Source organism: Cetorhinus maximus, chromosome 1, assembly GCF_964194155.1.
Source record: "Cetorhinus maximus chromosome 1, sCetMax3.hap1.1, whole genome shotgun sequence".
NCBI lineage: Eukaryota > Metazoa > Chordata > Chondrichthyes > Lamniformes > Cetorhinidae > Cetorhinus > Cetorhinus maximus.
This window is the reverse complement of record NC_135879.1, coordinates 157,344,488-157,371,055: the sequence shown is the minus strand read 5'-3', so window position 1 is coordinate 157,371,055 and position 26,568 is coordinate 157,344,488. Positions and strand designations below refer to the sequence as shown.

Genomic DNA, 26,568 nt, shown 5'->3' with positions numbered 1-26,568 from the left:
GTTATTTACAGAAATGTTTATCAGATGACAAGTTTTACATTTTCTGGATATTAATATTTGATATTCATCTGCTTTCAAGGGATTTTAGAATTCAAAAATTATTTAGTTTAATATTTCCTGGTTAGCTGACAAAGCAATATCATTTAGCAAATTTATAATGTATACCTAACAGTCCATAAGTCTTTGGCATGGATGTTGTCATATAATTACAATTATATATTGAATGAAAGTAACTTTCCAGAGATTGAGATTAAGAGTAACATGAATCAATCCAACTGTGCAAAGGTGACACTTTATAGTGAACCCTTGCAAAGTTTGATGGACGCCCTAAATTGTATCAACTATGCAAAATGAAAAGTATCATACCTTACAACAGCAGAACAGTATGAAAATTCTCACCAGTGTCTGGATCTAGTCTGAATTTCTCTGCACCAGTTCCATGGAGTGTGTAAGTGATTTCAGCATTTGAACGGATATCTGCATCTTCAGCCAACACCACAAGGATTAGTTTGCCAGAAGGAACATCCTCTGCAATGGTCTCAGTGTATAGTGTCTAAAAAGAAAAATAATATGCAACATTTTTCTTTGAGTTTTCATTTCACATTCCCCATTCTCCAAAAACCTCAAAATAGATGATGAACACATGGATGAAGGATGTTGTGGCAGTGTCTCATGATATTTTAAAGATCCACTGTTAACTGTGAAAATCTTTTAAAATCCCACTAAATCAACTATATTGCATCACTTTTCATTTATTGCTACTGTGCTATTAATCTTTTTCATCTCTTGCCACTTAATATACCATCACCTGACGACTGTCCCTGGTGCAATGGCACTGAAGATATTATTGTAACACAACAGCAATTTTTAATACCATTAGATCTCCTATGGCATTACGCATCGTGAGTTGAAACCAAGTTTCAAGGTCAAGTGGCATTGAAGAGTGAGGAGAATTAGACTACAATGTGATTCAGTTCTTACTTTAAAGTCATACACAGTCTGTCCTTATTTTTCATATTTTTATTATGAATTTTATAATAGTAGTTGCTTAAGTAAACACAACCCGCTATAGTTAGACCCTCCTGGAAGTGATGGTATTGATTAGACGATGAGTATAATTACTGTATCATAAAGTTTCCAGTATAAATATATACAGGAATTGAAAATGGAGAAAGTTGGCAGCAAGTGGGTATAGGCACAAGATATAATCTATATTGTCTATTAAGAAATAATATAATTTGATATAGTTGTATAACCTAAAGCTAAGATAACCTTTTGTACCAACCTTCATAAAATTCTGTTCATGTGCTTTAATTGTATGTGCTGGAAAATAGCAGACAAATTTTTAACATAGATCAATATAAAGTAATCCACCTGAAAAAGGAAACTACAGAAGTGTAGATTTATGTTGCTCGTTAACCTTTTGCTGAAATAGGAGGTTGATTTCAACAAAGCTAAGTAGGTACCACACTATATCTCAAAAATGTTTGATCAGAAAGTGAAGCAAGGCAATTAGAACCTTCCATGTGTCGCCTTTGGAATATGGTGTATAATTTCCTTCTAATGGACATGGATTGGAACAGGATTAGAGATGAGGCTCAAGGATGATTATTAAACTTAGCACTTCAATTATAAGGGCTGATCTTATTTTCATTGAAGAAGATTGCTGAAGAGTGCTGATAATGTAGCAGAAAGTGAAAGAAGCATTTTTGCACACGAATAAAATCGAGGAACCTCAAGTGAAACTACAAATAATGAGAATTTTATTTCATGGATGTGGAGATCAGGCGTGCAGTAAAAGCTTTAATATTTAGCTAATTAACATCTTTAAAAGTAAATATGGAGAAATATCAGGTAAGGAAAAGGAATCAAGTTGATGATGCAGCATAAATGAGGGAAGAAATGACTTAAAGGGCTGAAAGAACTTCTTCTTGCACCTTTCTTTTCTAATTATTTCAGAGGTGTGAGTGTACATGCTGTTGAGGCATGAGATTGATCAACGATCAGAAAAAGAGAGTAATAATAGAACATGGCATAAAAACATTTTTCTGACCTTCTCTATCACTTGGCAGAGTAAAGTGGATTTAAGAATTGCAATATTTTGGTGTCACATTGCATTTTGTGTCTCCCATCATTATCGCCTCAGTAATGGTGAACATAAGTGGTTTTATATGACAAATAGCCAGCATTGCTAGCCATAGAGAAATGCCAAAGAGAGTTTCAATGGCCACAACTGCAGTTTCATGGAAAGAGAGGTTTTGAATCTTATGGCAGTCCCTTTAAGGATTCAACTGGCTTAGGACCCTGCTTTTCATATTTAAGGAGCCTCAGACCTGCTTCAGCCCCAGGTAATTAAAACTCACTGAAGCCTGTTTGGTGCCCAGTACACTTCCTGTACAATCTAGGCGCAGCAGATTACAATGCAGAATTTGGAATCTAACCCAGGTTTTTAACATGAGAGAAACAGGCTGTCATGATTCAATTTCTCCTCTTAGTACAAAAATAAATTAATAGCAAGCACTAATTTGACCAAAATAACTTTAACAAAATTAAAACAATTAAATCTCTGACTAATTATATTGATAATTTTTTTTGTGGCTAATTCAAACTTGTAAAATTAATAGGAATGATAACAGCTGTGGCTATGAATAGAATTGACCAATAATTCAACACGAGAGGAATCACAAATTTTTCTACTGAGAGAAGAACAGTGAAATGGGGCTATTTATTGAGAAAAAACATGGCCATTAATTTGGAGCCATGACCCAATCTGCACAGGAGCAAAGTCTTGTAAATGTGCTCTGTGTGGTTTATGCCACTGGTTAATGCATCTTTCTTAACATACGTGGACGGTAAACGCGCAAGAGATTTTTTTGGTTGTTTTCGTCACGTGTCATTAGCTTTCCATGAATCCTATCCAGGGTCTTGTTTACACAAAAACGCACAACTGAGCGGCACCATCTGCTTGAAACACATGATTTCTGTCACTTAGCCAGATTTGATATCCTCCTGCAATCTTTTAAAGGCTGAATTTACATTGTCTAATTTCCTTCATTACTATTTCTACAAAGACAAGGTGAAGCTGCATAAGCGTATGAGAGAGAAAGGAATATAAGGATACATTGATGGGGTTAGATGGAGAGAGATGGGAGGAGGTTCATGCAGACTATTAACAGCAGCATGGACCTACTGGGCTGAATGGCCTGCTTCTGTGCTGCAAATACTTTGCAACTTGGCAATGCTCCTTTAACCTTCAAAAAATAAGGAATTAATGATAATTTTATTGTGCAAACACCTAACATGCTTGCATCAGATTGTTTTTTTTTATTCGCTCATGGGATGTGGGCTGTCTAGGCCAGCATTTATTGCCATCCCTAACTGCCCTCATTTAGAGGGCATTTATTTTTAAAGAGTCAACTAGGTTGTTCTCTCTGCTCTTTTAACTCTTTACTTAAAATAATGGAGAAAGGAATTTGATGCAAACATGTTAAGCATTTGTATATTAACGGCATACAATAATTCCCACATGCCTAATACTCACCTTTTCACAAATAGGGCTATTATCATTTGCATCAAGGACTTTAACTTCTACTACTGCTTTGGCCACTAAAGTCCCATCAGTAGCTGTAATGTTTAAAAGGTAATGATCTTTCTTTTCTCTATCCAAAGGTTTTCTGACATAAACCTTCCATTCATTCTGAATGTGTTCAATTGCATATTGTCCCAGAGGATCTCCTCCTGAAAATTAATTTAAAATTGGCATTAAACAACATACGACCTTATTTACAAACAAGGGAGAACACAAAAAATACTACTGCTTAATCACTAGCATTTGTATTTGATAGAAATCAAAGGAAAAATTTTGAACCATATTGAAAACATTTCTGAAGCATCTGCTGCTGTATAAATCTGTCAGCAATCAATCTGGTTGAATAGCACTGGACTTTCAGAGGATCTTGTTTCAGCAACTGAGCCTCCTTAAAACTTTATTTTGGGGTAATAATGCTTCTGTCTTCTGATGGTCATCTAGCAACTCTTGGCGTTGAAGCCCAGATATTGAATTTCAGCAGGCTATCGGCCATGAAGAGATTCATAGTCAAGTCCAACATATCACCAAGCATGTGAATACATGCACTTTCCAATCAGGATTTGAGGTGAAAGGAGACAAAATAGTGATCAGCAGTTAGACCCATGAATGAACCTCTATTTCTATATTAGAAACGCAGTATGACAATTGCTACCCTATCCAAGGTCAGCTGTCGCATAGGTTGGGAATCAAGCATGGGCATCTGGTGGACATTGCCAAGTGCTGCACTCAGTGGCACCTTTAACTACTTACTATTGGGAAAGGTCCAGTAAACAAAATTTGACAAATAAAGTCACCAGAAAAGGCAATCATTTCCATTGCCCAAAATGTGGTTTGCTTTGCTGGTGGTAACATTAAATCAATAAATTCTTAATAGATTTCACATTTCATTTATACTTGAATATAAAACAGTATTTACAGCTTTAATGCTAGCTGGTAATGATTTCCCAATTTTAGATTCTGACTACAGTCTCTGTAGAGACTAAAAACAAACCAAACTCTTCTTGCTAGCTTGTGACTGCGGGCTGAGGCTAGTAACAATAAAATAAAACACTGAATAGAATTATTTAAACCTAGGGGGGCACACCATGAAAAGGGACGTAAAGTTGAATCATTTTATCTGGCCAAATTCCTTGTAGTAAAAGATACAGCTCTTCGTACATGGTTAATCACTGACATATTACTGCCCATGCAAATAAACTTTGCTTCCCATCAAAGCTCTCTGTACAAATCAATTACAATTCATCAGTAACTCCCTCTACACTTTGTCTCAATAATGTACTTTCAATTGGGAGAGCTCCAATAAGCAAAACTCAATAAGTAATCAGAAAAGGCTAACAGGCTAACCTTTGCAGCATCAATCCAATTTAGCTTAACATCACCAGTGAAATATAAAAAATATCTCTACACAATATAAAAATTGAATTTCATTACATCAAGTGGAAGAATTATTTTGCATTATTCAAAACGGAATTCAAGGAAATGTAAATAACAATTATTTCCAACAAGTGATGAGGTTAATGGCCCTAATGCTAAGAACTTCTATGACCATCTGCCATTTTATCATTTTGGCAGCAATTTATAACGCGATGAAGAAATCCATATTTTCATCTCAAAGGTTCACTGATATGCAAATATAAGTCTAGAAATTTAACCAACAATCACAAAAATGATCAGTGGGGAAATGAGTGTTGATATTTTGGAAGGAACAGTTCAAACAATATAATGGCAAATAGACAAAAATGCTGTAACAGGTGGAATTTTGTCAAATTTCCAATTCATTTTTTAACTATATCATATTTTAGAGACCCATCAAAGGTAAAATGAAATTCCAAGCATTCTTTTATTCTGTCACAAATAATAGAACTAAAGAGGTAAAACATTTGTTAAGGCCTGCTTTTGGGAATAGGCACAATTCACAACCTGCTTCCATTGAGGGAGGTAACATGCTAGCTTGTTGCTGCCACCTCATTTACTTGAGAGTAGTGCTGGCTCAAGCCGGCCCATGCTGCTGGCTGCCTGAGTGTCCCGTGGGGGACCAAACAGTGTGCGCTCTTATCATGTGCTCTCTTAAAGGCAGTCAGCCCCTCTTAAGAGCAAGGCTTACTCAGTGGAAGGGAGCTGCTGCTGATTGCTTGTACTGACACTGGCTGTAAGAGGGAGGTGCACAAATGGAGTCCATAGAAAAGAGAGAGAGAGAGAGAGAGAGAGAGAGAGATAGAGAGAACTCCTAGGTTCAGAAATGTGGTGGTGGAGGTCAAATAAGGATAGAGGTTATTGTGCAGGAGAACAGGGGACCCTGTTCTCAAACACTCATCAGGAAATGGCAGCAGGTGGCCAGGGAGGTCAATACCCTGAGTCTGGCTCTGAGGACCTGGCAGCAGTGCTGCGAAGTTCAATGGCTGTCAAGGTCAGCGAATGCACCTTCAAAGGACATCACCTACCCACCACACTACCAATCTCTCATGCTCTTGATGCACCACACTTTCATTGTTTACCCATCAGCAATCTCTAAAAATCAGGACACAGGTCTAATATTCAGATACGCTACTTCATCCTCACAGATATTCAAATGATGTCAGCCTCAAACCCAGCTTCGCTTCTTCATACCTCCAGCTATTCAGCTATGGAAAGCACATCACTCAAACAAAGTGTAACAGAGTTGATAACATTTTCCCCTCTCTCTTCCAGGGCAAGGTGGTCCATTACTTCTCCCGCAGAGCAGAACTGGTGGGGTACAAGGATGCCTGAGCTCTGCAGAAGAGATGATTTTCCGCATCATGGGTCCGGCTGCGACAGAGCCCCTGGCATCCAACATCGCTGAGAACATTGAGAATGACAGCAAGTTCCTACCTTGTGCCCCTTCTTAAATTCTACCTCGCCCATGTGTGCAAGCTGCTGAGATGTGGCCATGGACCCATGGGCCTCTTGCTTTCCAAACTCTCGCACTCCCCCTTCCCTCACTCCAATTTTTCCCTTTTATATTTTTTGTTTTCCCAGGAATTGCTGCCTTTCCAGCCACAGGAGCCCCAGGATTGGGGGCGGTGGGTGGGGGGGGTGTGTGTGAGAGAGCAAAACCATAGCACTGAGGAAGAGAACTGATCATTTGATATGACACTTGCACCTACCAGCTCAGATACTGGCACTGAACTTACCTTGGAGGCTAGTACAGAGTCAAAATCTGAATGTAATGAGTCACTGAGCACGAGTAGGCTGCAGCAAGGCCATTGATAAAGGATCTTTCATGTGCCAGAGGGTTTATCAAGTGTGGGGTCGCAGTCAAGTTCTGTGGCAAAGGACTCAAATGAGGACTCTGGGCAGCATAAAGGAGAATGCGGATGAGGAAAGACACTGAAATGCTGGGTGCATTGGCAAGTCTGCCAAACAGCCTCCTGTCATGATCAAAAGGCATGTAGAAGTCCAACTCCATCTTGGCAGAAGGCATCAAATGGAGCTTCTCCTCTCTGTAGCCCCTGCACAATCTCCCTGTCATGCTGCAGACCCTGAGGCACTGCAACTGCAGCCCCCATACCTAATCCTTTGCTCTCCTTGTGAAGATGCAACAAAACCACCTGCCAAATCCATCAATTCGCCAGAACACCTCCAAAAACACTCATCGTACTTCAGAAACTTTGCAATAGCTGAATTTAGCCTAAATTTCTTTACCTGCAAGTTAGGTGACTGGACCTTTAAATAATGCAGGGTCCCCTCTTGCAGCTTTTTCACTGACTGACAAGCAAATAGCTTGACCCACACGGTCCAAGTTTGACATTTTTACATCAAATCAGCCGGAACAGCTGTTTGAGACCATTATCTGGCCACTTTGGAAGTCCTATCACATTATGGCACACCAATGCCCTTCCCAGCATGGGGTGCCAAGGCGGAAGCAGCTTGAGGTACCACGCAGCCCATTTGGAGGGCCTATGGCTTCTGTAGCACCGGTGTCAGCCATAAATTAAGCAATTAGTGTTCACGATATTTCAGTGAAGAATTTATATCACGATTTGTTGGAATTTAATTAAAATCTGACACAACAAAGGGCCAGGTCAGGGGTGGTATGTGCCAATTGCCAAAATAAAAACCCATTACAATGTGATGCTACTTTGGCCAGGAAGTGTTTAAAATTGATGTTTGAAAGGTGAATTGACAAGTAGTAGCAAGCACAAATTCAAATTAGAGAAAGCTAGTTCCCGTGAAGGGCTTTTGTTACTTCTGTCTGATTCATTCATTAGATGGGACAATGACCCAAGCCGCCTTCCCATTGAGGTTATACAAACCACAGTGAAACCAAAGGCTTTCAGTCTTAAATTGCCCATACAAACTATAATCCCAGCTTAATTTAATCTACTTGTCGTCTTATTCATTTATGGGATGTGGGAATTGCTGGCAAGACCAACATTTACTGCCCATCTCCATCTGCCCTTGAGGTGGCGGTGGTGAGCATCTGCCTTGAACCGCTAATTCATAACAATTGGCTTCAGAATTCTTACGATAAGATTGGCTTTTCAAAAATTGACATACCTAAATTTAAATATTTGAACATACATATCCTCAAAACCGAACCATTGCTTTGAAGTTGAATGCTACTTCAGTACATAATTCAGCAAACATCTTCACTTAAGCTCAGCACTGGGCTGGAATTTGAGGAATCCACGTTTAAACCATTAATGTGGTGCAATCCCAGGAAATTAAAGGCATGAGGGATTTATGATATTATGTAGCCCAAGCCATGATTTTCTGGGCGTTTTGCACTGCTCCAGAGATTCTCACTAAAAAAATGGAACAGCTAAATATCATAGTTCCATCACCTTCCCCCGCAATAAAATCATCTTATTCATCCCCAAGTAGTAAAACCTATTGCCAACAGGAGAGAGTTTAGCCACTTCCATTTGAAATTTAACTGCAATACCTTCATTGAAACCCCCACCATCAGCATCCCAGGGGGCTGCAATTGAATGCCACCTTCTTGAGGGGAATTAGGGACAGGCAGTAAATGCTGCCTTGCCAGCAATCCCCACATGAGCAGCCACATGAACATGCGCCAAGGCTTCTCCAGCAGTGCTTTACAAACCCACGATCTCTCCACCTAAAACAGAAAGGCAGCAGGCACATGGAACACTGCCATCTGCAAGTTCCTGACTTGGAACTATATTGCCATTCCTTCACTGTCGCCGGGTCAAAAACCTGGAACTCCCTTCCTAAAAGCATGTAGGAGTATCTACACCACATGGACTGCAGCAGTTCAATAAATGCTGGCCTAGCCAGTGATGCCCACATCCAGTGAAAGAATAAATAAAACTGTTGCAGAGATACACAGCAAATTACTAACAATTCATGTTACACAGGGAAGCAGAAATTCCTTTCGACTCATCTACGGGCCCAAAATGGGTGTCGTGCACAAACATGTGCCCCAACTGAAAGGCCTGAAGGTGGCTTGAAATTGGGCCTTGGGCTCCATTAATACTGCTTGGCAAAATGTCATGGGCAGAGCACCATTTAAAGAATTTCAATGTCAGGCTGCTTGCCTCACCGTATCAGATATTTTTCAGGCATTCTTTTTGCACAAGATGTTGGCTTCCGAAATTGGTTCTCTGCACCTATTTTACAAACTTGGAAGAAGTGCAAAAAGGTTGAATTTCTAACCAAAAACTACTAGTCAGAAATTCCGGGACTAACAGTGATAATATTATCAGGTTTGCCAATAATTGAATAGATTTAAGTTACTGCACTGTTTCACAGATAAACAAAATGCCATGATTTAAATCTAACTGCAAGGCATGAGAAATATAAACCTCAGATTTCTTAATTATCAGCCCCACTAATCTCAAAACAACATATGTTAACATAAATATGCCTAGTCCTCAATATCTGCACCAAGCACCAGTACTTTGACAATGTCCTTACCTGTAATGTAGCATGTAACTTGTCTATTGACTTCTTCAGTGTCAGCATCTATAGTACTCAAGATGGCTATCACTCCGCCAGGTGGGTCATCTTCACTCACAGTCCCTTTGTAGACTTCAGCAGTAAAGCGTGGAGGGTTATCATTCACATCACTAACAGTGACATCCACCACTGACGAAGTGGACAACTGTACCTTCTCTCCATGATCAGATGCTATTACTATGATGTTGTATTTCTTCTGTTGCTCATGGTCCAACTCTTTGAGAGTAGTTATCCAACCTGTTTCACTGTTAATGGTAAAGAGCTCCAGTATATGATCAAACTCCTGAGATTGAGCTAAACTGTAAGTTACCTGACCATTGGCTCCAGAATCCGGATCAGTTGCTTTCACTTGAATTACTGTGGTACCTTCAGGTAAGTTTTCCACAACAAAGGCTTCATATGGGTTAGAATCAAAAATGGGGGTGTTGTCATTTTCATCTTTCACTTGAATACGTACATCCACAGAAGAAACTATTTCGTATTCCTCAAAACGATATTGTGCCATGACTGTAATCTGGTACCATTTAGTTGTTTCATGATCAAGTTTCTTTTCAGTTTTTAACCTTCCAGTGTCCCGTTCTATGGCAAATATTTGATCCATGTTGCTTTCAGGGGTATTTCCCTTCACAAGACTGTAGACCATTGGTTGATCATTTTCTGCTCTAATTAAATCAATCTCTGTTCCAATGTTGATCCCTTCAGAGATTGTGAATGTGTAGAAGGGTTCAGGAAATATTGGAAAGGGAACTTCGGGTGGGAGTATTCTAACATAGACAGGGACAACAGATTCCTGCTGTGGCACGCCACCATCTTTAGCTCTTACAAAGAAAGTATAAAAGTTGTTTTCTAGTCCAACCAGACTTTCTTTGGTGCTGATGAGCCCAGAAAATGAATCAATTTGAAGGTTTTCTTCAACATTGTCAGAATCTGCCTCAATGGTGTAGACAATGTCCGCATTACTCCCTTCATCAGCATCTGATGCTATAATCTTAATGACTGAAGATCCTTTTGGAGCATATGACCCAATGTTTACCATGTACTCTGTAGCTCGGAACTGAGGCATATTATCATTTTCATCAGTGAGTATGACGTTAATATTGCAGAAAGCCACTTTACCACCACCATCTTTTGCCATAATACTGATGATGATCACTTTCTCTACTGGGTTCTCACGATCCAATTTCTCTGATGTGAAAATTTTTCCTTTCTGCTCAACAAAAAATTTATCGCTTGCAAAGTCATTAACAATGAAATAACTTATGTGCCCATATGTACCAGAGTCTTCATCGGTTGCCTTTACTTCAATCACCAGGGTACCAACATCAGAATTTTCAGCCAATTCTACTTCGTAGTTAGTTTGATCAAAAACAGGATTATGGAAATTAGCAGTAATAATGCTTACCCGAACTTTTGCTGAGCTTCTAAAAACACCATCTGATACAGATACACTAAGATTATAAACTGCCTCCAGATTCTGCTTGTGCAAGTTTGCAACTGTAATAATGCCTGACTTACTATCAATTGCAAAATTCATATGTTCATTGCCAGACACAATTGAATATCGAAGCTTCTCCACATCATAAGTATCTGCATCAGAGGCCTGCACATGTGTTACAAAATGCCCACGTGTTACAGGCTCACTTACAGAGGCCTGGTACAGCAATTCATTGAACAATGGTGGGTTGTCATTCAAATCAGTGATGTGGACAGTTAGAATAATATCACTACTAAGTTGAGGCTTTCCATTGTCCAAGGCTCTAACAAGGAGATTAAACTGCTGAATCTGTTCATAATCAAGCATCCGTGCTGTCAAAATGAGGCCACTGGTGCTGTCAATGTGAAAATATTCTGAGCTTTTGGTCTCATCTTCTACCAATTGATAATAAAGAACTTTATTCATTCCAGAATCCGAATCTGTAGCAATAACCTGAACCACAGATGTACCTACCACAGAGGCCTCAGATAGAGTGGCAGTGTATTTCCTCTCTGTGAACACTGGAGGATTATCGTTAACATCTTCTACCACAATATCAACAAATACCTCAGCATGAGATCCAGTCAGTGAGTCTGTTGCTCTTACAGTTAACTTATAAGCTGGATGCATCTCAAAGTCTAGTGAGCTAATTACACTTACAACTCCTGTGTTGAAGTTGATTGTAAACTGATTGAAAGGATCTCCATCTGTGATGCTGTAAATGACACGAGGGCCTTCTGGACTGTTAGCCTGTACGTATACGACAGGAGTGTGCAGCTGAATATCCTCAGGTATCTCAATGCTGTAGAATGGTTTTTCAAATACAGGCATGGCTTTGTTTATAACAGTGATGGGCACTTCAACTTCTGCTGAAAGTGAAATCTCGCCTCCATCTTTCGCTACAACAATAATAACGTACTCCACATTTGATAGGTTGGGTTCAAAAATCTTCTTTAGGGATATTTCCCCCTTTGGTCCTACCTGAAAATGTTCATGGTGTTCTTTAAGGTAATAGTAAACTTCGCCATTTTTACCAACATCCTTGTCTATAGCTGCAACTTGGCGAATAACATGGCCTACTTCAGCATCAACTTGGACCACAGCATAATAAGGCATGTTGATAAAAATTGGAGCATTGTCATTAATGTCTTCAACAGTAACCTTTACTACAACATGAGCAACTCTTGATGATTTCTTTTCTTCACTAACTTCGACCACCACATTGTAGACTTCCTTTTCTTCACGATCAAATGGAATTCCCGTAGTTGCAAGAACACCTGAAGTGTGACTTATTTTAAACTTTCGATCAGGGTTAAGGACATGGTAAAATAACGGTTCATTCATTTCATTGCCCATTGTGGTAATAATGGCTATAGTTTTAACTTCTGTAGAGTTTTCCTTTACCACAGCAGAATATGAGCTTTGTGTGAATTTCAAGTGGCTTTCTTTGCTTTCTTTTATATTTATGTGCACTGATGTTGTGCTTGAAAATCTGCCATCACTAACTCGAACTGTAAGCTCATATCTGCTCCTCAAGTGAGTCATGTTTTGCACTGAAATAAGTGCTGTCTTTACATCGATAGAAAACTTCTCACCTATGTTACCATCAATAATGGAATAAATTAGATCTGCATTTGAACCCGAATCTGCATCTGTGGCATTTACAACAGTCACTCTCACTCCTTTATATGTTGGCACAAGGAGAGACACCTCATACATATCCTGAACAAATACTGGAGGACAATCATTTACATCAATCACATGAATGGTAACATTCGCTGCATGCTCTGCAAATAATTGTGGGTTTCCAGTGTCATGCACTTGCACAGTGAAATGAAAAATACTGGTCTGCTCATAGTCTAGTTTTAGCACTGCACGAATGGCACCTGTGCTGGAATCAATGGCAAAATATTTTTGGGCAGATGGTTCAGCAATCTGATAAAACAGAACAGCGTTGGATCCTTCATCAGCATCTGTGGCTTGAATTACCAGGGGAGTATTTTTGTCATTCAGAACAACGCTGTTGACATGGGCAGATTCACTAATGATTCCTATATATTCTGACTGAGTGAAGACTGGCATGTTGTCATTTTCATCTCGCAGGTGTATCAAAACAGTGATATTGGTAGACAAGCCAGCCATATTCGTAGCTTGAACTATAAGCCGGTATGAAGCCAGTCCTTCATTGTCAAGTGCCTTTTGAGTGATTATGACACCCGAGTTAGGGTTGATGTTAAATGCACCGTATGTATTTCCATCTTTTATTTCATAAACAATAGATGATTGACTGGATGCAGTTGCCAGGATAACAAAACTGCCAATGCTTGCCCCTTCACTTATCTCTGCATAGTAATCTTTGACTGCAAACTTGGGTGCTGCATTATCTGAAATGGTCACAAAGATGCGAACAGTAGTAATTGTACTCATTGGAGGCTGTCCTCCATCGGTTGCTTTGACAATGAGTTCATACTGCCTCCGTGTACTACGATCCAGATCTTTTGCGACGATAATAGAACCTAAAATTGGATTAATGGCAAAACTGTTGCCAGTATTTCCTGCAAAGACAAATGTACATATATTATAACAACAAATTAGAATATATTCAAATAGAATATGATAGACATATATTGGTAAGATATAACATTAATACAGTCAGGTAGTAATTGGTCATGATGTTGGATGGAGAATGGTGACATAATGCTCAACTCTGTAGGACTATGCCCTCTACCAAAGAGTGTCTGAAAAACATCTACAAAAGAGCCCTAACCATTATGGCGAGGAATCAACATGCACACAGTGCTTACTGCATTGGACTGTCAGGCATCCATTTTATGCTTGTAAAATGAATGTGGCAGAATCTAATTCCTTGGACCTTGTTTCTTCCAGTGACAGTCTAAAGAGACTACATAAAGTATTATTATCCTCAAAGCTATAATAATTAAAATGAATGAAGTAATTTAAAACTCAACAATGTCCTTTCAATGTTATCAAGTGGGATCAGTTGCACACATGCCAAACTCTGCTCTGGATTTTCATGCCTCTGTTCATGTTGAAACAGGGACAGGGGGCATTTAAAAATGATGGACATAACCTGATTCTAGGATTCCTGCCCCCATTTTAATGGCCTCACAATAAGGGTGCAGATAATGAGCCCACACTCAGCAATCTCACCCTTGCCTATTCCATTGCAGGTGTGGGCATTTCAGAGCCTGCAATTTTGATGGGGTCAGGCAGCCTTTTACGGGAGGTGAGGTTCATGGCTCCTCATAGGAGTCATGAACCATGGGGAATGCCTAGTTTGGAGATGGGAACCTTTTGACAGGTTAGTTTAAAAAGTGTTGCCAAACTCTCATGTCATAGAAACATAGAAAATAAGAGCAGTAGGAGGCAATTCAGCCCTTCATTATGATCATGGCTGATCATCCAACTCAATAGCCTGCTCCCACTCAATAGCGCAATATAGTCATATTTAGATAGTGTATGATAATTTCAGTAAATTTTAATGTAGTGATTGATGATAGGTCTTGTTCCTAAAACGTAGTGACCATTAAATGGACCAGCATTGTGAGAGTGTTCCAATACACTGCAGTACTTTATCAGTCGATAAAGTGGTCTTTTGCATTCTATATAGAGAAGACCCTATTATATGATTTTCACATTGATTTAACGTCATGACATCTGCTCAGCCTTTGAAGCAGTCCTCCAAGTATCCTATAGGTGCAGAACCAATGAGCCTTTTAATTATACTGGTAATTCTTTAAAACGCGTACAAAACAGCCAAAATAAGCAAATAGGCGTGTAAAATCTCCTTGAAAAAATTGCCCTTCTTACAAGATGGCTATCTTGCTCACCAGATGGTTGATTTTGATTGACAGGTTGGCCATCTGTTCAGCTTACTTGAAAGGTTTCAATACGTTTGTGTTAGAGGATTTGTGGACGCAGCTGTACAATGGAATTAAATTATGAATGTTTTACTGAGCTCCAAACCCACTAATGGATTCAGCTCTGTAGGGCTTTTCTGCACAGCCGTGAATGAGACTTTTTGCTTTGTTTGATTGACAGTTTTATGAGCTTTTAATAACATGAGCTTTACTTGAAGTGGCTTTTCAATGCCTATTTGTTTATTTGAAAAAGATTAAAGGGTTTACAAGGATTAAAGCTTTATTACATGGAAGTATGAATAGCTATTTTATCAATTTTTATGACCTTGTAAGAAACATAGAAACTAAGAGCAAAAGGAGGTTTTGAATTCCTGTTTTGACAGTTTATTTTGATAGTTCCATGGTCATTTCAAATGCTTGCCGGTGTTATTATAGGGCTCATTGGTTCTGTACTTCGTGGACACTGGAAGAATGGTTATGGAGGTTGCATGGGGAGCTTGAAAGAGCCATGGGGTGTGGGTGGTGGGGTGAGGGCTAGGGGGCCAAACGACTGTGAATGGAACTGAGCCAATGGCCCAGCGTATAGAGGTGGACCTTCTAACCTGCACACCTCAGCATTCTCGGAGTTCCTGACTCCTGAATCCCAAAGATGAAAATCTAACCCTTTATTTAAAATGTGTAATGGGGTTCAAAGCTCACTAAAAGTGTCTGGGCAGTTATTTTGTGCTGTGCATAACAAACCTAAACTCTTTCTGTCTCCCAGACATTAAAGTAACTAAAATTTGGTCAAATCACTCAGTCACTTATGTTGAAAAATATATTAGTTGAATTTAACAAAAAGAAACATTTAATACTTCATACTGCTTGGTAGTTCTCGAATTTCAGATTTTTTTGCCTTCCACACAAATCCAAACTGTCTCATAAATAATGCCTAAAACATTCCAGACATCTGAGGAATGTGCTTGCAATATGTTTAATCTGACATTCACCATATTTTCCACCCACAATACCATTGTTTCTTGTATAAAATACAATGCTGGGAAAATAGGAAAAAATGTCTCCATAGGTTAACAATGTGCCAATGAGATTCATCACCACACAATCCAATTATTTATACTAATTAGAATATAAAAATCAGTACATTTGAGACATAATTTAACAAATATGCACTACTGACATGAAACCTTGCACTCCAGACTGCATATCAGCAATTTGGATATGAAAGCTCCCCACAATTCTCTGTTCATAATCGTTACATACTGAATTCACCCCACAAAACTGGAAATTGTTATCAATTAGAGCCACAGCTAACTAGTAAAATTTAAATGTGACCTGAATCTGCAGATAGTTTCAGCCTCCTGACTCGGACCTTTTGAATGGTGGTGGTGGTGGTGGTAGTGGGAAGGGTGGTTACATAGCTGATATCAGGTCCATTTTCCACCCAACTTGAAAATCGCCCCCATTTGTGTTCAGTCAGTATTTCCTGTTTTCATTTCAACCTCCTCCATATGATTTTCTTCTCTTATTTTAAAATTTCTTGAATTTCCTCATTTTCTCACCTTTTTGTTCGTGTGAATCTTCTTTTTTAACGTTTATAATGACTTCAGTTTTAATGTTTTTTCTGACAGTCTTCTCACAAATATTTTACAGGTTATTCAGCCTATTAAACTCCTTCAATGTGATTTGTGTATCTGTTCGCCCCCATCCCCCAATCCTTCTTTCTATTTTTTTTATCAAACACTGAAATGCTTATTTATGATGTTTTGGTTTATAGCTCTGATGAACGATATATATATCTGAAACATCATGCTGTCTTATCTCTTTACAGATACTGAGTATCCTGTTGGATAGTTTCCAGCTTTTCCTGTTTATACCCAATGTTCAGTAACTCAAGTCTCAAGCCAAGAAAATGGTGGTAAAAATAATTACCTGATTCAATAGAGTAAGTAACTTCTGCATTTCGGCCTTTATCTTTATCCAGTGCAGTAACCTGGAGCACCGCTGAGTCAACTGCAGCAGATTCATACACATGACCAGTATACGAAGAACTTGTAAACCATGGTGCATGGTCGTTGGTATCTTCAACATTGATAATGACTCTCACATAATTGCGTTTGACAGGAACATCTTGATCTCGAACCTTGGGAAGAAATTAACAATGAATCATAAAAAGAATCGTTTGACAATCTCTTAATGGCTCCTTTGCATGCTCTTCAAAATTAGAATGGAGGCAAAACTGGGGATAGCAGATGGGCAGCCAGTTTTATGCCCCATTCTGATTTTCACATCAACGGTAAAGAAAATCAGGTGAAGCACAAAGTGTGCTGCCTTTTCACTGCTACCCATTTTGGCCAATTTCACCTCCATTGTTTGAACTGCAGCAGCAGCAAAACTTTGCAAGTGACGGAACCACGGACAGAAATTTTCATTAGAAAGGACAGCCAATTATATAAATAAGTGGGAAGGATGGGAATATGTGACATACAAGGTCAGTACCATCTCTATCACTTAGAGGCCCTGACTGGAAGTCAGGGGGAAGGTCCTCATTTAAAGAATACAAAAGGAAAGCATAAATAATAATTATGACATAAAATGGGAACAGGTGAATACTTATGGTCCTGAAGTAGTAGCTTCTAAATGTAAAAAAAGGTTAGCATAAGGGACTTGAAGTAAAAATACAGAAGTTACGTAAATTATGGGATCTGTCATGATAGGAAAGAAAATATATTGCAACAAGGGATTTCCATGGTTCTTATCACCATTCTCAATCCTTACTGCTCTTACTTTTAAAGGAATTAAAGGCACATTTGTTCAGGATGGAGAGAAAAATTTAGAAGCCACTGGGCACTATGGATATGACAACAAAGGATAAGACTAGTTAGGTGCATAAAACCATAAACTGAAATGCTTAAATAATACTTTACAACTGTATGCCTATGTTTACTGATTCTGCATAAGCAAAAAATACTACATTTACTGACAATGCAGTAACCAAATGGATTATGCATCTGTAATCATGAAGTGCCAACACCTGCTCTCCTCAAAGCAAGGAGACCCCAGTGAATTACCCGAGGGGCACCACATGCTCAAGTATCAAGGAACAGCACATTACTAGAGAGTATTGGTGAGCACTGTTGATAGCTAATGATGACACAGCTCTAACTAGAGGAAGTCCAGCATGTAGATTGATCCCAGGAAGCTGTAGTGGACCTACATTAAAAAGGAGGCTAAGTTTGGCAGCAGCACCTTATGGAACAAATGTTTCTCTAAACTCTTAAAATGCAGTCATGGCTGTTTCAACTCATTTGGAGAATAGTTATAGGCAATCATGGTGAAAGGATCACAAAACATAAATCTAGAGCATACAAACAAAGCAATGAGTTCCAGATGAGTACAGTCTCTGGTATAGCCATCACTCACCTTGAAAAAAACCAAACCAGTCCTTCAATCTGCTGCCTATAGTCCAATTTAATTGATGAAAGATGGAAAAAAGGGAAAGTCTACACTCATAAAATTATTAAAAGAATTGACTGTGATAAAAGCTGAAATGCATCAAGAAAATACATTTTCTCAGAATATTGCACTTACCATTAAAGTAAGCACATGCTGATGCTTGGTCTCATGGTCCAGCCTTTCAGCTGTAAAGAGAATCCCAGTCCCAGGATCCAGCCTAAATTTTTTCAGACTGTTTGGATCTGTGCTGCTTTGAAGAATATAAATCATCTTGTTCTTCTCATCCTTATCACTGGCACTAACTTGCAGAATTATTGTTTCAGGAATTGTGTCTTCTGGGATATTGACTTCATATTTTGGTTTTGAAAACACAGGCCGATGGTCATTTGTATCAATTACTTTAATGTATACCTGAAATGAAGTAAAATTTTACATATGATAACTGTAATTCCATTATGTTTCTTTAACAGTACCTTAATACAATCGCAGCCTTGATAAGTCAATGACATGGCTTTAGTCACTTCACGTTTATGATGCAGAAAGACTGTGTTAGAATTATATATGTATTACGAAGTGAACTATCAACACAAAGAGTGCTTATTATACTTTTCAAAATTCTGATCAGGTGAATGCATACTTGGGTAATCAGTTTAGGTGAATGAATTAAAGCAAAATATCTGCCTATGAAAGCTCAAGTGAAAATCTAAATGTTTCATAATTGCCAGATTACAATTTATATTTTAAGTAGCTTCCTTTCTTTTCCCTCTTTTGTCCAAGTACAGTTATTAGCAAAATTTAGTGCACTCTTAAGTGCTTAACTGTTAACAAGCTTTGCCTAATCATGAAGAATCCAAAATATTGTTACTCAGAAACTCCTTATATTCAGCTGATAACTCCTAAACATTTCCAGAACTTTAGATAACAGCATGCCTGTCTTCACTATCATTCCATTGACTCCTACTGCTGAGGGTAGATGTAATGCTGACTAGCAATTCACTTTGTATTAAAAAAAAAGCTCTTGTTCATCCAGCCATTCAGAAAGACGAACAGAAATTGAAAATCACAATGACATCATATGTGACTTATCTCCAATTAGTTAATTTATTAAGTATGTAAGGAATGCTTATTTTGCACAACTCTATACAGTTACCAGCTTTCTAAATTCCGTACCGCTCCATTGCTGCTTTTATACTTCATGATATTGTCAGCAGGTCATTCTTGCTGAATAGGCAAACTGAAAGTAATGCCAACCTATAGCAGTATGAATCCAGTTTGCTTTGACGCTTAGAATATGAGTGACATGTGCCATACGATTACACATGTGCGATATCATTCTAAGTTTCAGAACATCTAGTTCACAGAGTTTATGTCATCAATCTGCAAACACTGTCACATTTATTAGTATGATCGAATAGAGTGAGAGAAGGAATTTGCCTCAAACAAATATGTAGATACATCAGTGTCCGTAACATGTCAACTTATCACGATGCACATCAGCTTCTGGGACATGGTGCTAGTTGCAACTGCCAGGAAAGAATCAGCACAGCACCATTTGAGGGGCTATTATTTGTTGTACTCTGGAAGTGCTGAATCTGATAACAGAATACTCCTCTCACCCCACCCCACCCTATCCAGCTCAATCAATGGGACATGGGGTCTTCTGGCTGCTGCTCTCTAGCAATAGCTAATATTCAGAAAACCAAGATGTTGATGACCAGGAGCACAGCTGCATACATACACTTCACAGCTTCTCCTGTCCATTTCCAGAATGTTGTGCCTGTTTTAGTGCTGGAGGATGGTCCTTGGGCATCTTAGCTTTGGAAAGAGGCATCAAGAGGCTGAGTAGAGGGGCTGCCCATAGTTTGAGGGAATGAGAGGAAAGAACTAATTCTCTTCGCTCCCCAAAGCCATACAAAACATTTCCCCATCAATGTTCAGGGGGAAAATTATATTATTTAAAACAAATATTGCTTCATTTACCTATTTCAGATGAAAAATCCTAGCAGTGAGCTGTTGGGGAAATACTTTTGGCCAACTCGCCTCTTTGTTCCAGAGTGTAAAAAGCTGGTTGTGGTCAGGAACTTGAAACTATTCCTATGATAATCTCCTGTTTAGGCTCCCAATCTCCACCATTTATCACCTTTAGTTCTTCCAAAACTCTGACCCATATATTGTGCTGTGTTTCCCATTGCCTCATCCTTGCTAACCTACATTTAGCTTCTTGCTTCCCAAAGTTGCTAACTTTTAAAATTCTCATACTTGTGTTTTAAACCCCTCCATAACCTCATCTCCATACCCCTGTCTCCTCCAGCCTGACGATCACCCCCAAACTCTGTTCCTCTGACTCTGGCTCCTTTTGCCTACTCTTGTGCTACACCATATTTGGCAGCCATGCCTTCAGTTGCCTAAGTTCCAATCTCTGGAATGCACATCTCAAACCATTCCACCTCTCCGAAGAAGTCATATTGGACTTGAAAGTTAATTCTGTTTCTCTCCACAGATGCTGCCAGACCTGCTGAGTTTTTCAAGCATTTTCTGTTTTTATTCTACCACTACACCGCTCATTTAAGAATTCCTTGAAACCCACCTTTTAAAACAAGCATTTCAATAGGCCTCCTAATCTTTCTTTTGGCTCAGCTTCTAAATCTCCTTGGGATGTTTTTCATTAAAGGTCCGACAAAAGATTTTACTCATGTTATTACTTCTTGTATTCTTATGCGAAACCAAGCTGTTGTTAATGTTATTGCACACATACATTTTTTAATACACTTGTAAGTAATTTACATGGGAGCTTTTCCAATCCCCTGCCTTTGTTTCAATAAAGATCAATGAGAATCCTAGAAAAATGGCATATAGAGCCATTTATGCCACTTCTTTGATGTTTTACCCCATCTTCCGCTGAAGTTATGGTAGGAGATTGGAGAACCTCTGCAAAAATTTTACCTCGATACATAAATTTTAAAGTGGGTCTAATTTTTTTTAAACTATTTCATGGAATATGAGGGTCACTGGCCAGGCCAGCATTTGTTGCCCATCCTTAATTGCCCTTGAGATGATGATGATGAGCTGCCTTCTTGAATCAGTGCAGTTCAGCCTGTACAGCTCCAACTAGGAAGGGAGTTCCAGGATTTTGACCCAGTGACAGTGAATGTGAGACGATGTAGATCCAACTCACGATAATGTGTGACTTGGGTGGGAGTTCGCTGACCTTGTTCTTCTAGGTGGTAGGGGTCATGGGTTTGGAAGATGCTTTAGATGCACCCTTGGCGAGTTGTTGCAATGCATCTTGTAGATGGTACATACTGTTGTCACTGTACGCCATGGTGGAGACAGAGAATGTTTTAAGATGATGGATGGTGTGCCAATCAAGCGGGCTGCTTTGTCCCAGGTGCTGTTGAGCTTCTTGAGTATTGTTGGAGCCATTCAGGCAAGGGGAGAGTATTCCACAATCCTGACTTCTGCCTTGTAGATGTTGGACAGGCTTTGTGGGGTCAGGTAGTGTGTTACTTGCCACAGAATTTCTGGTCTCTGACCTGATCTTGTAGCTGGTCAATGTTTCTGGTCAGTGGCAATCCCCAGGATTTTGGTGGGGATTCAGCAATGGTAACGCCATTGAATGTCAAGCAAAGGTGGTTAGATTCTTGTTTTGAAGATGGTCACAGCCGCCAGGCTGTGTGGCATGAATATTCCTTGCCACCTATCAGCTCAAGCATGAATGTTGTCCAGGTCTTGCTGCATATGGGCAGTGTTTCAGTATCAAAGGAGTCACTAATGGTGCTGAACATTGTGCAGTCATCAGCGAACATCCCCACTTTTGACCTTCTGATGGAAGGAAAGTCATTGATAAAATAGCTGAAGATGATTGGGCCTAGGACACTACCCTGAGGAACTCCTGCAGCAACGCCCTGGGACTGAGATGATTGGCCTCCAACAATCATAATTAATTTCCTATGTACAAAAACAAACTGCTGCAGATACTGTAAATCTGAAATAAGAACAAAAATACTGGAAAAATTCAGCATTTTTAGAATTCTTTCATGGGATGTGGGCATTGCTGGCAAGACGAACATTTGTTGCCCAACCCTAATTGCCCTTGAACTGAGTGGCTTCTCGGTCATTTCGGACGGAAGTTAGAAGTCATTGCTGAGGGTCTGGAGTCACATGTAGGCCTGACCAGGTAAGGACGGCAGATTTCCTTCCCTAAAGGACATTAGTGAACCAGATGGGTTTTTACGGAAAACAATTTCATAGTTACCATTACTGAGAATAGCTTTCAGTTCCAGATTTATTAGTTGAATTCAAATTCCACCAGTGGTAGTATTTGAACACAAGTCCTCAGAACATCAGCCTGGGCCTCTGGATTACTAGTCCAGTGACTTTACCATGAAATCACCAACTCATCCTTTGTTGAGTTCTGATGAAAGGTCATCGACCTGAACCATTAGCACCAGAGGTGCTGCCTGACCCGCTAAGTTTTTCCAGCAATTTTTGTTTATTCCATCTTCCTTTGTGCTAAATTTTACTCTAACCAGTGGAGAGTTTTCACCATGCAGCCCTCCACCACACAACCCAAATTCCTATTGACTTCCAGTTTTGTGAGGGTTCCTTGATTCTATACTCAGTCAACTGCTGCCTTGACGTCAAGGGCAGTCACTCTCACGTCACCTCTTGAGTTCAGTTCTTTTGTCCATGTTGGACCAAGGCTGTAATGAGGTCAGGGGCAGATTGGCCCTGGCGGAACCCAAAGTGAGCACCAGCGAGCAGGATATTGCTGTGTAAGTGCCACTTGATAGCACTACTGACAACACTTTCCATCACTTTTCGGATGATCAAGATTAGACTGATGAGGCACGAACTGGCCAGACTGGATTCGTCCTGTTTTTTCTGGGCAGGACATATCTGGGCAGTGTTCCACATTGTCGGGTAGATGTCAGTGTTGTTAATTATGCTGGAACAGCTTTGCTAGGGCCGCAGTTAGTTCTGCAGCACAAGTCTTCAGCACAACTGCCACAATGTTGTCATTGCTCATAACCTTTGCTGTGTCCAGTAACAGTAGTTTTTTGATATCACATGGCATATGAATCAAATTGGCTGAAACTGGCATCTGTGATGCTGAGGACCTCAGGAGGAAACCAAAATGGATTATCCATTCGGCACTTCTGGCTGAAGGTAGTTGCAAATGCTTCAGCTTTGTCTTTTGCACTGAGGTGCTGGGCTCCCCCATCATTGAGGATGGTGATATCTGTGGAGCCTCCTCCTCTGTTAGTTATTTAATTGTCCATCACCATTCACAACTGCATGTGGCAGGACTGCAGAGTGTGGGTCTGACCTGTTGGTTGTGGAATCGCTTAGCTTTGTCTTTCACTTGCAGCTTATGCTTTTTGACACGCAAGTAGTCCTGTGTTGTAGCTTCACCAGGTTAATACTTCATTTTTAAGTATGCCTGGTGCTGCTCCTGGCATGCCTTCCTGCACTCTTCATTGAACTAGGGTTGATCCCCTGGCTTGAAGCAGTGTTAACAGTGAGAGATATGTTGCACCATGAGGTTACAGCTTGTGGTTGAATACAATTCTGCTGCTGCTGATGGCCCACAGCACCTCATGGTCGCCCAGTCTTGAGTTGCTAGATCTGTTCGAAATGTACTCCATTTCGAATGGTGGCAATGCCACACAACACGATGGAGGATATCCTCAAGGTAAAGTTGGGACTTTGTCTCCACAAGGACTGTCTGGTGGTCACTCCCACAAATTCTGTCATGGGCATATGTATCCATGATATGTGGATCAGAGAGGGAAAGGTAAATTAGTTTTGTTCCCTCGTGTTGAATTCCTCACCACTTGCCAAAGATGGTCCTGCAGGACTCAGCCAGCTCAGTCAGTAGTGGTGCTACTGAGCCACCCTTGGTGATGGACATTGAAATTTCCCACCCAAGTACATCCTGCACCCTTGCCACACTTGGTGCTTCTTCCAAGTGGTGTTCAACATGGAGGAAAATTGATTCATCAGCTGAGGGAAGATGATAAGTGGTAAACAGTAGGAGGTTTCCTTGCTCATGTTAACCTAATGCCATGAGAATTTGTGGGGTCCGAAGTCAATATAAGGACTCCCAGGACAATCTCTCCTGACTGTAAAGCACTGTGCCGCCACCTCTGTCTGGTATGACGCAGAACATACCCAAGGATGGTGATGGAGGAGCCTGGGACATTAGCTGTAAGGTATAATTCTATGAATTTTTAAAATTCATTTACAGGATGTGGGCACCACTGGCTAGGCCAGCATTTATTGCCCATCCCTTATTGCCTTTGAGAAGGTAGTGGTGAGCTGCCTTCTTGAGCCACTGCAGTCTATGTAATATAGGTACACCCACAGTTAGGGAGAGAGTTCCAGGATTTTGACCCAGCAGCAGGGGAGGAATGGCGATACATTTCCAAGCCAGGGTGGTGAGTGGCTTGGAGGGGAACTTCCAGGTGGTGGTATTCCCGTGCATCTGCTGCCCTTGCCCTTCTAGATGGTAGTGGGTTTGGAAGGTGCTGCCTAAGTAATTTTCTGCAGTGCATCTTGTAGATCGTACACACTGCTCATTGGTGGAGGGTGTGAATGTTTGTGGAAGGGGTGCCAAACAAGCAGGCTGCTTGCACAGTCTGTGGGACAACTTTCCCAATTTTGGCACAAGCTCTCAGATGTTAGTGAGGAGGACTTTGCAGGGTCAACTGGGCAGGGCGTGCCATTTCCTTTTTTGGTGCCTAGTTCGATGGCGGGTGATTTATCCAGTTTTGCTCCCTTTTGACTTTCCTGTTTTGGATTGGTACAACTGAGTGGCTTGCAAGGCCATTTCAGAGGGCAGTCAAGAGTCAAACACTTCTTAAACCCCAGTTCATGCACCATTCAAGAGAAGGGTTCACTGACCTGCCATCTTGTCATCCTGTCACAAGACCTTTGCCTATGCTACAAAAATGTTCATACACAACTGTGAAACTGTGCATCCTTTGCTGAGAATCTTTCCAGCCAGTACTACCCAGATATTTGTTAACCAAGTTCTGCCTTTCAACAGAATAAAACACCACTAATTCACTCCATTATCTTTAGAAGTCAGCAAATTATTCACTGACCTCTTACTGTTTCTTTTCTATATCAATTTACTTGTAATCTTGCAATGTTTTATTTCAGCAACATAAAATTTATTTGCAGCTTTCACATTTATAAAATATGAAATTCAAATCGGCTACAGTCCCACTATTAGAACTAATATAATGTCCAAATAGCATGGACAGAGAACCTCCTCTTTGGAGTTTTCTTCTTCAGAAAACATTTATAAAATCTCAGAATTGTATTAATTTTGTTTCTTTACACTCCACAAGTCTGAGCATCGTAGTCACTATTATTTCAGAAGTGGATCTTAAAGAGTTTCAGTTCAGTGCTAGTGTTGAAATTGAAATCTGTTTCGTACTGTAGCAATTTCTCATCATAAATAAATGTTTCTAGTTCCACTTTTGAACCTGGATATTATGCTTTACAGGCCATTTTATGTGCATGTTTTAAAATCTCATTTAAAACTGACTACTTGAATTTTTCCAAGTTCCTAGATATGGCAGACAAATAATTACTTGGAACTTTAGTGGTCTATTTTTTTTTAAACGTTGTACTTCGCTGTGTAACATTCAAACCATGCCTCACCCACAAAAAATACCTTGTGCAACTCTGCACAAGACCAGATTTGTGTACAATTTTTTTTTACTGCAGAAAACAAAAACAATCTATTACAGCTTTTATTAAAAGCTAAGTAAAGAATGATCAAACTGCAGGCCAAATTCAAAACTACAAACTGAAAAATGACATGCTATTGATAATTTATAAAACAAAAACCCTCTGAATGAACATGAAATAGACAGAGAAGCACAAGATTAATCTTTCACCAGAAAGCAGGTCAACATTGAAGATGTTGTACAGCTATAAACTAATAACTTCAAAATGAAATTCCTGTTTTGCAACACTAATGGCTAAAAAAGAACTTAAGTAAATTTTCTTCGCTGAATCTAAATCCTTCATCAGGAATTCAATTACCTGAGTGCGGATGGACATTGTTCCATCTGTTGCCTCCACTGTCAAGTTGTAATTTGATTTCTGTTCTGCATCAAGTGGTCTCGCAACAATGATGGTTCCACTACCTTTGTCCACATCAAATCGGCTGTCATAGTTGCCACCTGGATTTAAGAATATGAAAAGGTAGA

General features: G+C 39.7%; 1 protein-coding gene across 6 annotated transcripts in view; it reads right to left on the bottom strand.

Moving 5' to 3' along the window:
• fat1a (FAT atypical cadherin 1a) overlaps positions 1 to 26,568 on the bottom strand; it is a 202,482-nt gene that overhangs the window by 39,945 nt on the left and 135,969 nt on the right. For 5 of the 6 annotated variants that reach the window (XM_078548639.1, XM_078548676.1, XM_078548647.1 and 2 more), the window contains 6 exons: positions 26,402 to 26,541; positions 18,476 to 18,751; positions 16,817 to 17,027; positions 9,491 to 13,561; positions 3,542 to 3,738; positions 400 to 553 (listed from right to left, as the gene is read on the bottom strand). In XM_078548639.1, coding sequence (XP_078404765.1) covers positions 400 to 553; positions 3,542 to 3,738; positions 9,491 to 13,561; positions 16,817 to 17,027; positions 18,476 to 18,751; positions 26,402 to 26,541 — 5,049 coding nt within the window. Of the gene's footprint in view, positions 1 to 399; positions 554 to 3,541; positions 3,739 to 9,490; positions 13,562 to 16,416; positions 17,028 to 18,475; positions 18,752 to 26,401; positions 26,542 to 26,568 lie in introns of those variants that run through there. The other variant, XM_078548666.1, reaches the window with a different exon arrangement.